Source organism: Aedes aegypti, chromosome 3, assembly GCF_002204515.2.
Source record: "Aedes aegypti strain LVP_AGWG chromosome 3, AaegL5.0 Primary Assembly, whole genome shotgun sequence".
Lineage (NCBI taxonomy): Eukaryota > Metazoa > Arthropoda > Insecta > Diptera > Culicidae > Aedes > Aedes aegypti.
The window spans coordinates 23,727,643-23,739,893 of NC_035109.1; the positions used below are offsets into that span (position 1 = coordinate 23,727,643).

At 39.2% G+C, this 12,251-nt stretch overlaps 1 protein-coding gene across 1 annotated transcript in view; it reads left to right on the plus strand.

Moving 5' to 3' along the window:
- Positions 1–4,115: 4,115 nt before the first annotated feature.
- Positions 4,116–12,251, plus strand: part of LOC110677813 — a 54,777-nt gene continuing 46,641 nt past the window's right edge. The window contains exon 1 of the mRNA XM_021849345.1: positions 4,116–4,316. Coding sequence (XP_021705037.1) covers positions 4,234–4,316 — 83 coding nt within the window. The 5' untranslated portion in view covers positions 4,116–4,233. The remainder of the gene's footprint in view (positions 4,317–12,251) is intronic.

The following is a 12,251-nucleotide window of genomic DNA, read 5'->3' on the forward strand; positions in this document are numbered from 1 at the left end:
GATTTTAGAGAAAAATGTTCTATGAAGAAGTTGTAGTGAACCGTTTGGACTATAAGAAAAAAATATACACTGGAAAAATATTTCATTTATTTTCATACAAAATTCAAATATTAAACTTAAATTTTAAATTACACAAAAACCCCATTTTCAATATTTTTTAAATTTTCACCATATAATCTTGATAGTAAAAGCAGGTTTGGGACAGAGTTTCATGATGGAGAAATTTTTAATAAAAAAGTTTTTCTAAGAACAACTTTTGGACGATTTTCAAAATTTTGATTTTTTTGTCAAAATAAATACGTTCTGATGATACAGTAAGCATCTTGAATTGATTCTAAGCCATAATGATTATATGAATAATTTCTCTAGAAGTAGCCATTTTTGAATTATTTCGAGTTTAATGCAAAAAATATTGTTTAAGTATTAAAATAGGCCATTTTCATAAGTTATCTTAGGGTATCTTTTCCTCTTCATATGTATATTCTCTTTATACTCTTTCTATTCCCATTTATATTTTCCCTATTTCCCACTTTTCCAGAGGGTAACGACCCTTACAGAATAGTTTCCTATTCTGGTTTTTCCAGCCCTTCGGTACGTTCAAAACTGAGTTTGACGGACGCATTCTTGTTATAATTAGCTGTAGGCACGTCACTTCTCTGGTTGATGTCCCACGCCCCTTATTTTTCATTTTCAAGGTTCAACTGTTATTCCTTTGTTCAAATTTATCTTTGGTATATTATGTTTTTTTTTCTCATTTTACCACTTTACTCGGAGGGGTGTTATTTTCATTGTCTCTTTGTTTTCAGGTTTTCTTGACATTGGCGATATTGTTTGTGTTATATTTTCTATCGCTACTTCTTTTTCTGGTGTTGGATCCATATAGGTTTCTCCCATTTCTTGTACTAATGAGCGGGGTGGCACTGGTGGCAGAGCCCTTACTTCGTCCAGAATAATATTTCCCTTGGGTTCTAGAGTGGGATTGCAAAAAATTTTATGCATCTTTTCCATTTTTACATTTCTGTCCTCTGGATATCTATACTTTAGAACGAGGTTTTCCAAAACAAGCAAAGTTTGCGTTCGATTCTTTCTGAGCCTTCTGAACCTAGAGAAAATAATATGTACAAAAGATTTACACGGCCGACCGACACACAAGTCGATTGGCGACCCAAGTAACATTTTTAGTTTTTCATTTACTACAAGCTGTTGTTACCACCATATCGTAAAAACTCATTTTAGAACTTATTAGCCTTAATGAGCCTTTGATAAAATTCCGTTAAGCCCGAAAAGGCCCACACTACAGAAGGTTGTTAAGACTATACCTTAAAACCGTTTCTAAACTTGTTAGTTTTGTATCGTATGAATACATCTACCCCTGTAGTATGCTATAAAACATTCATAAGAGATTTTGTATAGCCTTATTGAGCTCAACTAGCGGTATTAAATCTTTTACAGTACTTCTCACAGGTTGTGTTAACCGAGTGTCGTTCTTTTCACAACAGCAAACGGTAGAAACATTTGTATCTCTTCCGATAAAATTCATCAAACGAGGTCACTACTCGCACTACAGTTTGGTGCATATACTTAAATGTTCAACTTCATCTATATATTTATATCTATATCTATATAAATAAAAATGGAATGGTGTTTGTATGTCACGAAATGGCTTACGAACGGGTTAACGGATTAGAATGATTAGTTCTCCGTTTTGTTCGTCAAGGGTTCCGACGTGTTTGTGCGTATAAAAATCCCAGGATATTCACCGGGAGAGCCGGAAAACGAGAGTGGACGGAACTGTCATTTTGTATGGGACGATCCATAGCGTTTACAACAGCCTACTTGATGGCAAGACGAAGTTTGCCGGGACCACTAGTATATATAAATAAAAATGGAGTGATGTTTGTATGTCACGAAATAACTTGAGAACGGATTAACGGATTGGCGTCAGTTTTTCACAGTTGCACACGGCAAGGGGTGCGACGTGTTCGTGTGAGAAAAAAGTTTGGGAAAGTCTCCGGAATAATCGAGAAAACCGGGGAAAACTTGATGGCAAGACGAAGTTTGCCGGGACCACTAGTAGTATAATAAATGCAGAAAACTATCAGACAATTGAACATTAGCAAATCTAAATTTCTTAAATTTGACGGATCTTTCGGTAAAAGTAATTTTGCATGAAGCAAAAAAAAATGAAATGATTTTCTTTTTTAAATTTTTGTCAATGCTATTTTTAGTTGTTGATTTTTTCGGCTGTTTATTAGTTTGGATATGCAGCTCAAAGATCTATAACGAAACAAAATACACTTTTTAGCAATGAGGAAGTCATGTCCGTGTTACAATATTATTCTCGACGCCGAGCAAAATCAGCACTGCTGGTCTGTTGCCAAATCATTCCATTTTACTTCCGATAAGAGATAAGCTCTCTATAAAGGATCACTAGTCAAAACAGACTTGTGTGCTTTCACGCTAAGCCAGCTTCACTCAGCGCATATTTTAAAACTACACAGAATGAGGCAACCAATGCAGGACTGGCTGGCTGAGTGAAAATTCTGTGTAGCGGAATTTGGGGCAAGTGTGCCACCTTAAGCCAATTGTTCTCTAACTTTGCCTAAAGCTTATAAAATCCACTGATTCAGCCTCATGATGTTAGTTTCACATCTTTTCATAACCACTGTGCCATTTAGAAAGACAATTATTTCAAAAAGTATTAGTTTTGGAGCTTCTCAAATTTCATTCAAAATAACCTATTTTTCGACACTATGGGGCAAAACGGCCACCGAATGAACATCGCATGAATTTTACTTTTAATGAAATTTTCTCTATTTCCTATTAATATTATTTTCAAAGCAGACGTTAATCGATAATTTAAAAAATAATTTCAAGTTTACCGTAATAAGGGGATGCTTTATAACAAGGCTCAAACCATGCGTATCTCCCTATTACTCAATTCGAATAACTAAAATGGTTATTTTTGTCTCCATTCAATACAATATATGTATTACACTTTTATTAAGGCGAAAATGTAAAATATTAAACTAGATCTGCACTAAATAACGGTAAAATATTGATGTAGATATGTAAAACGGTACTTAAAAGCCGAAAAACAAATTATTTTTCAATATTTTGAGAACAAATCCCTTTGGGAGGCAAAAATGTCAGTTATTCCCCTACTATACTTCAGAAACTACTACTGGTGCCTCATTTTGGTTTATTATTATGATTTTGTTGATGATGTTTACATTTTTATAAATTTCACTCGAACAATTTTTGTTTATCAAATGGGTGGCACACTTGCCCCAAAAGTATACATTTCAACCAAACTGGATTTCGTATGTAAAACTAAATACTTTTTTCGTTCAAATTCCACAATAACTTACACATTGGAATAGTTTCACGATGTACAGTACGTTAGAAAATTCTGTTAATAATTTACCTTTCACCATGCTATTTAGAAACAACGAAATCTTATAAAAATCCTCTCAAATTTGGTTGTCTTTGCACAAGTCGATGTAAATACGTGAAAAATAGAGCAATTTTCATCATATTTTGATCATTGTATTGTGAACTATAAGGGAACGTATTGTTAAGCTCAAAGAGAAAATATATACTGTAGTGTTTATTAAAAGCAGGGGCGGCACACTTGCCCCTATAGCACACTTGCCCCAAAGTCCGCTAAGTCGCACTCATGCTATGTGTAACCGATGTTTTGGCCGTTGGCTGTGCGCAGATCGATGGAAATGGAACTGTCAGTCATCTCCCGCACGGCAGCAAACAGTGGGCCATTGGTAGGAAGAGAGGTTTTTCGAGATTTTTTTCTGGCGAAAAGCCGGAAAATGGTCGCAAATGTGAAAGTGTTTTTTAACATTTGCTTCCGCTTCGGCTATTTCAATGAAAAAATCTCTGATAAACTTTAAAATTGAAATGTTTATTCATGTTTTCAGAAACAAAAACAAAAATGGAAGCGAAATTCCGCATTCTAAGCGTGCGCATTTCACTCATTCGGTTTGTTTACCACCGTTTACACAAAACCCCTTTGCACAGAATCTGTGCTGCATGAAGAGAGGCTGATTTTGTGTACTCGGCATTCATTTTTGAGCGTAGCAAGTTTAGCGTGCACGATCCACATCGGGGTGAGCTGTCATTGATAACAACAACAGCTGATAATATCATTTATCAGTACGCTGAACTCAGTTTATTTTGAATTTCTGTGAACGTGTCTGATTTATTTTCCGTAAGATTATGGGTGTTCGTCATCTGGACAGATTTATGCGGGAGAATGTTCCCGGTGGATGCCTTCGGATCAACATTGAAAGCGAAATCCGGTAAGTGTGCTGAAGTTGCAATCAAATCAATCACACACCTTAAGGGGGCAGAATCCGTAATGAATTCTTGCGTAATCGATGATTATTTGCTCAAGTGTTAGTGGGCTTCGATCAATATCACAATTTTATTCTTTATTATATAGTAAATCTTGACTTACCTACATAAGATTATATTCACGGGATCACTAGATTTCCAGGTAATATGAAAACAGATACCTTTTTGCTCAAAACTGTTTCAAATTGTTTCAATCTGGTAATATGCTGTTCATGTTTTCGAACACATGGTACACCAAAACTACCGCCATGCGTATTTGCAATAACAAATACATACACAAAAGGCACCAATCTAAAGTTCAAATAAAAAATTAGCACTAATTTCTAACTATTCAGGCCTCGGGAAATTGTTCATCTCACGTTACATTTACGTTGTAACTCTATCATCTTAGTAAACTGCTTTCAAAAAAATTTGGGGTGGGTAATGTCTATTACATTACCGCGGGGTTGACGTAGAACTACGATGATTAATACCGTTTTGATTCATATTACGGACACTTAAGGCCTCAGTGAAGTATAACCCAGCTTGGACCAAACAAAATAAATCATTCTGTATTATTTTTAAGCGTTATCGAGCGTCGAAAGCCTTTAATTTTCGGATGGTGGGTAAAGAATACGCGTCCGCAACTTGAATAATTTTAAATAAAACAAAACGTGTGGCCTTTTCATGATTCTTATTCCGGACGCTCCCTCACTTTTGCCTCATATTCCGGACGCTTTGATTCGAATTACGGACAGCTCATGATAATCATTAATGGAACAGTCAAATCATCAATTGAAATCGTTCAACCACTTAAGAGACGTCTAAGGTAGTAGGGCATTATAAATTTGCAATGATATTTATGGAAAAAACCTAATAAAACGAGCCTCGAAAATGAGAACTTTTGGACGGCGAAAATTGAAACATTTCGTGTGAAATGTTTCCCATACAAACGAGAGTGTCCGGAATTTGAAGCTGTCCGTAATATGAATCAAAACGGTAATTTGATTTGTCATGTGTATGAATTTGTAAGTGTACTAGTTTTGTGTTGTTATTGATCGGATGAAGTTTTCAGAAGTTAACTCTTTTTGGACTCATTTTGGTAGTCCTGAAAAGAACCATTTGTCGTTCTGTGGTTCCGAGAACCAGTCTTTGGTGTTCCAAACTCCTCCAGTAGATTAGATGTTTGATAGCTCGGGTGCTTCGATCGTTAGAATCGATAGAATCGGTCCAGTGCTTTGGTCTGTAGCAATATCCATTGCATGAGCATTTAGGCTCTGTACATTGATACTCATCAATATGCAGGCTTGGCCGCTATGATCCAGTTTTTCACGCAGTTCGTCTCAAAGCGTCACTAATCGATGATTGCCTAAGCGCTGCAGCTCATTCCTTAAGTCAACCCTCTTGGGAGAATTGCTGCCTTTGGCGTGATGGAACTTGAAAAAAGTAGAGTTTGTCAAAAATAGTCCTTGCAATGAAGTAACCCGCGACAAACCAACATATACCAATAGCTGATCCTGGCTTTTGTCATAGTCGTACACGACCTCGGGGAAAGTTCCACCTTGCGACTTATGAACAGTAAAAGCACAGGCACTAACCATCGGGAACTGAATGCGTTTGCATTTGATTATGCCGCACAGTTTGAAAGTAAAATAAAAATTCTCTATACAGGAGTGAAATTGGAATTTCAAAACCAAGAGCCTTACGTTGGCATGAAATATTTTGAACTCTTATAACTGTTTGCTGGTTTAACGAAATTCCTTGAATGGCACCTCAATTGAAAGACAAGACATCAAAGGGTCATGTCGTTTACTTACTGAATCCCACATACCTGTCCAAATAGTTTAATAACTGTTTTAAAAGAGAACGTTGATTTCAAGCAAATTTATAAATAGGGGTGCTAGAGAAAATTTGACGTCATTTGCTTTCCATTCTCCGCTTGGATCGCATCTCAGCAGGCAATAGATCGTCTGGCTCTGACCGGGCATGCTTCTCAGGAACAGACATCGATAGCGAAGGACCTCCCCGTTTGTCTTGCTTCGCTCAAATCAAACTGTCGAGTGAGCGAGAGAAGATGCCGTCCGAAGCCAAAGTCATCACCGCTGCCGCCGCCAAGAAGAAGAAGAAGAAGAAGGGAAAGCAGTCCACAGGAAAATTTGCGGTCGAACTGTGAACACGATCGGGCAAGTCATTCTCGCTTTGTGCTTCACCGCTTGTTTGCGTTCACCCAGCCATCGTCATCGCCGCCGCAAATTTCATCGGCCGAGGACCCGCGCTTCAAAATTTCGACACGTGATGAAATCATCTTTGGTGGTCAAGAAGCAATCCCGTTAGGAGCAAATACCAGAAGCCCCCTGAGTTTTGCTGGTCCGAGCAGTGTTATTTATCCGTAACAACATCGAAGCTAACAAAGCCATCGGTTCTTTTCAGAGCCATCAAATTTGTGGAAAAGAGTTAAAAGAGAAATATTTCCGACTTTATTTATAACTTCTAATATTCCTAAATCAATTTCACGGCTTCATACAAAATTTCATTTGTCATGAATAATTTATGACTCAACCATTTTAGATTGTACTCGTGGACGCTGCTGCAGTGCCGTCGGGGTGAGTGCTCAACATTTCACAACGATTGTAAAATAGAGTGGCTTTTCCAACAGCGCCTTTTATGTTCCATATTTTATGGGAACACTTTGATTAGGAAAATTATCCCATGTAACAAAATTGCGACATATTTAGAATGCTTTTGATGAGACATTCTCATTGAACAATTGTTATAATTTTGGCACCCATGGATCCGAAATTTACCGTCATAATAAAGAAAACTAATAATTATCAATAGCTCGTATTGAATATTTAGTTAATGTCAACCCTTCCAGCAATTCATGTTCGACCAATTTCTCACGCATTAGCATTCTCCGCAATTTTCAAGTAATTCCAAGCCCAACACATTATTGGCACATACCCATTTCCCAGATTGGTCGATCAGAAAGCGAAGAGCACAAAAGGGAGGAGCATCATCTGCTATTCTGAGGTTATAAAACATGCTTCCTTCGTCGGATTCAGTTTCATTCCAGTTCCGCTTTCGAGCTGGTAAGAGCTCCTCCGAACTTGCTCAGCGAGAAGTACCTCGCTGCTAGAAATCTGCTGAGCTGTTAATCTTCAAGCTGCCAATCCAGCATCTGGTTTGTGAAGTCGCTCAAGATTTCTAGGTTGACCGATCCGCGCTTCTAAATTTCGACTCGTGGTAAACTCGTGGTCACAGCATCCAAGCTCAATCGGTCCTTTTCAGGGCCAACATACGTTCATAGAAGGGTTTATTGGATGATATTTACTGATTTATCTATAATGATCTAAATATCGCGGTATACTATAATTTGGTTCACATAATATACCCCACATAATTACATGAATTTGAGAATTTACCGCTGCAGCACCGTCGGACCGTAATAACATCATGCTACTCAGCATTGTATGGTATTTCTAACAGCATCGTTGATTTATCATATAATGGGGGAACACTTCCTAAATTCTCGAGTATTAAATTGGAAAATGTATTAAAATTGCGACAGATTTTAAATACTGTTCAATAAACTGTTTCCTGACCAATTGTAATAAGCAACTATTGATCTGAAATTTTTCTACATGTTAGTCTATTGCGTTAATCTGAGAAATAGGCTATATGAAATTGATGTCTTGGCAAGGGATGTACAAGATGAGCATTATGTATTAATTTTCCAATTTCCGTACTCGAGAATTTTAGAAGCGGGGGCCGTGATGCTCGGGATGGATTGTCCTCCATGACTGGTCCTGGCTGGAAATATTCGTGGGGAAAAACTCGACCCTTTGCTGCAGGAATTTCATTAACAACTCTTTGGTAAAGCAGAAATTTCTGATAAAAGTGAACTTTTTCAAAACAACTCTTATTGATTGGAATATTCATCAACAACTCTTTGTTAAGTAAAATCATCCTTAATAACTCTTTGCTCCATCGCCAAACCAAACCATTTCATTGAATTCATCAAGTACAAGAATATGAATGGTAAGGAGAGGCAGATGGTGTATATTTCGCTGGCGTTACTTTCCAACAGGTCGCCGGTTGGCGCTGACTACTAATCCGTCCACTGAATGATTTTCAGTTGTTGCTTTCGCTCTCTGGTTCCGTTCGCTACTCGCACACTGCTGTGGCTTTCACGCGCTCTTCTTTGCTGCTCCGCTGCTTGATCCGTTCGTTATGCCGTTCGATTTGTGAATGAGCTGGGAGCTTTTTTTTAGTTTAAAAGTTATTTATTTCAATTTCTTTGTGCGATACATTTGGGTGTACATGAGTGGTCAGCCAGTTGGCTCTTCAGCTCTGATCAATTTGCTCGTAAATGTTTACAAGATTGGTTGTGTGCTTATTAAAGCTTAATACTATCTATCATTTAATGATGTATCTTTTAATTAATTAATTTGATAACCTACCTAAGAAAGAAAGAAACTGCCAGCCAATGTGAGCTGGAATGTGAACCGACCAGATCCACTCTAGAAGGCGTTTTCTATAACGAAAAGGCCTAATGCGTAGATCTGGTCGATTCTGGACTTACAGCCACGAAGACGGGCAACCAATTGATGGAAGATAGTCACCAACTGTTCTGCCGTAAACAGTGTGCTTCCATCTTCTTCGGGAAGTGGTTCGGATGTCGCTTGACGCTGGAATCCTGGTGGTTTAGCTGGCCATTGGGATGGTGGTGTCTGTCGAGCCTCGGAACTAGGAGCCGATACAGCACCAAGCGCCGGGCGTTGAGGTTGAAGAGCCGGAAAGTTCGCTTCGTTGAGGACCGGGACTGCCTTCCTCCTCTTCGGCTGGTTGTTGATTGCGGACTTCTTTCGCATCGCGATGAATTCCGCACGTTTTGGACATTCTTTGGAGCTTGCTAGATGTCCGCCTTCGCAGTTAGCACACTTCGGTGGCTCCATGTTGCATCTATCGGCAGTGTGATGCTCGCCGCAGTCGATACATCGTCGGCCCATACGGCAGTTTCTCATGCCGTGGCCGAAACGTTGACACCTCAGGCATTGGGTGACTTCTCGGTGTACCGGGTTGTACCGTTCCCAAGTAATTACGCAGTCGTCGTAGGTCCTCACCTTCTGAAGTTCCTTCAGGGTAGCCGTTCCTTTTACAAGGTGCACGAGGTACGGCTGGTCCCGGTATTTTCTCGTGGTGTCACGTCGAGAGATTTTGTGGACGGCGAGCGGGACGAGTCCGTTTTCCTTCAGGTCCAGTTTCAGTTGTTCAGTGTCCATGTCCTCCAGGCCACGGAGCACCACTTTCAATGGCCTTGTTGCCGGGTCGTCATGGGTGTAGTGCTCAACCCATGGTTTCACCAGGTACTCCAAAGCTCGATGGTAGCAAGCTTTTGAGTCGAAGATTAACTTGACTCCACCAGTGCATAACCGGAATGTGCACGTAGCGGGGTCGTCACGATCTAATAACAAGGGCCGCAGGAACGCCGGGTTCTTGTTAGGAACGTAGATTGGCGGGCACTTCTCCTTCCGCTGAATATTTCCTTGCTGGGCCGGCGGATTGCCGGTCGCGTCGTCCACTAGCGCGTGGAAAGTATTGCTTTCGAGTAATTTCTTCTCGCGTTGCTTATCGGGCGGAATGCCAGCTGGATCCGTCTTTTTCTTCTTCTTCCTGCTCGTCGAAGGGGAGCGACTGGCGAGAGACTCGCTCTGTTGATTTCCAACCTCTTTCTTGGAACGCTTCGTTGCTTTCGCGGCCGGATTGGCCGCCGAGTCACCCATGGTGGGGATCCGGATGCAAGACGAACAGTCACCGCAAAATATACTTTCACCAAACTGGTTCGGAAAGACGAGTACCGAAACACGTCCGATCAGATCGAACGTACGGACTGGAATGATGAGCTGGGAGCAGAACAACCAGAGGTTTTATTTGCTCGAGCTTCGTTCACCGATGGCGAGTGGTGGGGCTCTCGCTTGGTTGTTTCGTCACTCCGTTCGCTACTCGCACGCGATTGGTTATTGCTTTCGCGCTATTTTTGTTGATGGTGTGATTCTTCACTGAGAAATAAAAACTGCAACTCTTTTGATTTTTCATGCAAAGTGACCAACTTTGATAAACTATATCTCAGTTATTTATGGACTGATTTGAATGAAATTTTAACAGAATATCAGACATAACTTAAATTTTAACATATGTTTTTGAGTGATTTTTCCAATCACACGTTGGAAAGCAGTAACGGTTTGACTAAAGAGAATTTTTTGACGATTTTTTATGATTGACATAACTAAACATATTGAAGAAATAGCTTCATGGTATCTTCAGAAAAGTTGTAGATTTTGACGAGATGAATAAGTTTGCTGAAGACAGTTTTTGTGTAAGGCTATCAGATTTTAAGATAAAAAGTTTTGAATTTTTCGTCGAAAATTACAGTTTAGTCAAACCGTTATTACTTATAAACTTGTGATTGGAAAAATTTTCAAAAATATATGTTAAAATTCAAGTTTCATCTGATGTTCTGTGAATGTTTCATTCGAAAATATTTCCATAAATAACTGAGATCTAACTTACCAAAGTTGGTCATTTTGTATGGAAAATCGAAAAAGTTGCAAATGCATGCGAATAAGTTGGGGCCTTCCTTAGCCGAGTGGTTAGAGTCCGCGGCTACAAAGCAAAGCCATGCTGAAGGTGTCTGAGTTCGATTCCCGGTCGGTCCAGGATCTTTTCGTAATAGAAATTTTCTTGACTTCCCTGGGCATAGAGTATAATCGTACCTGCCACACGATATACGAATGCAAAAATGGAAACCTTGGCAAAGAAAGCTCTCAGTTAATAACTGTGGTAGTGTCATAAGAACACTAAGCTGAGAAGCAGGCTCTGTCCCAGTGAGGACGTTGATGCCAAGAAGAAGAAGAAGAAGATGTGAATAAGTTCTCTGTTTATTCGACAAACAAGCTTAATATTACATGGGTACACAACAGCAACAGAGTAGCGTACACAGGGATTTAGTTGAAATCTGGAAACGTAGCTCAATCTTGAAATCTTGAGCGATTTCACAAACCAGATTCTGGATTAACAGCTCAGCAGGCTTCTAGCAGCGAGGTACTTCTCGCTAAGCAAGTTCGGAGGAGCTCTTACCAGCTCGAAAGCGGAAATGGAATGAAACTGAATCCAACGAAGGCAGCATGTTTTATAACCTTGGAATAGCAGATCGTCCCCTTAATGCTACAACTAGATAACTCGAAAATCAAAATTTTGAGATGTGCAACTTTGAAAGTATGACCGTTTAACAAGGTGATGGTTAATCGCAGAGATTATGATTGAAAAATAATCTTTAACTTGTGTATTTTGAATCACACGCTTAAGACCTGTGGATATTTTGCAGATCTAATTAAGAAAAATGTTTTGACATATTGAAGTCAAAAATTTCAAATTTCGAGTTATCTAGTTGTAGCATCAAGGGGACGAGATGATGCTCCTCCCTTTTGTGCTCTTCGCTTTCTGATCGACCAATCTGGGAAATGAGTATGTGCCAATAATGTGTTTTGCTTGGAATTACTTGAAAATTGCGGAGAATACTAATGCGTGAGAAATTGGTCGAGCATGAATTGTTGGAATGATTGGCATTCCCTAAATATTCAAAACGAGCTATTGATAATTAATAGTGTTCTTTATTATGACGGTAAATTTCTGATCCATGGGTGCTAAAATTATTACAATTGTTCAATGAGAATGTCTTTTCAAAAGCATTCTAAATATGTCGCAATTTTGTCACATGGGATAATTTTCCTAATCAAAGTGTTCCCATAAAATATGGAACATAAAAGGCGCTGTTGGAAAAGCCACTCTATTTTGCAATCGTTGTGAAATGTTGAGCACTCACCCCGACGGCACTGCAGCAG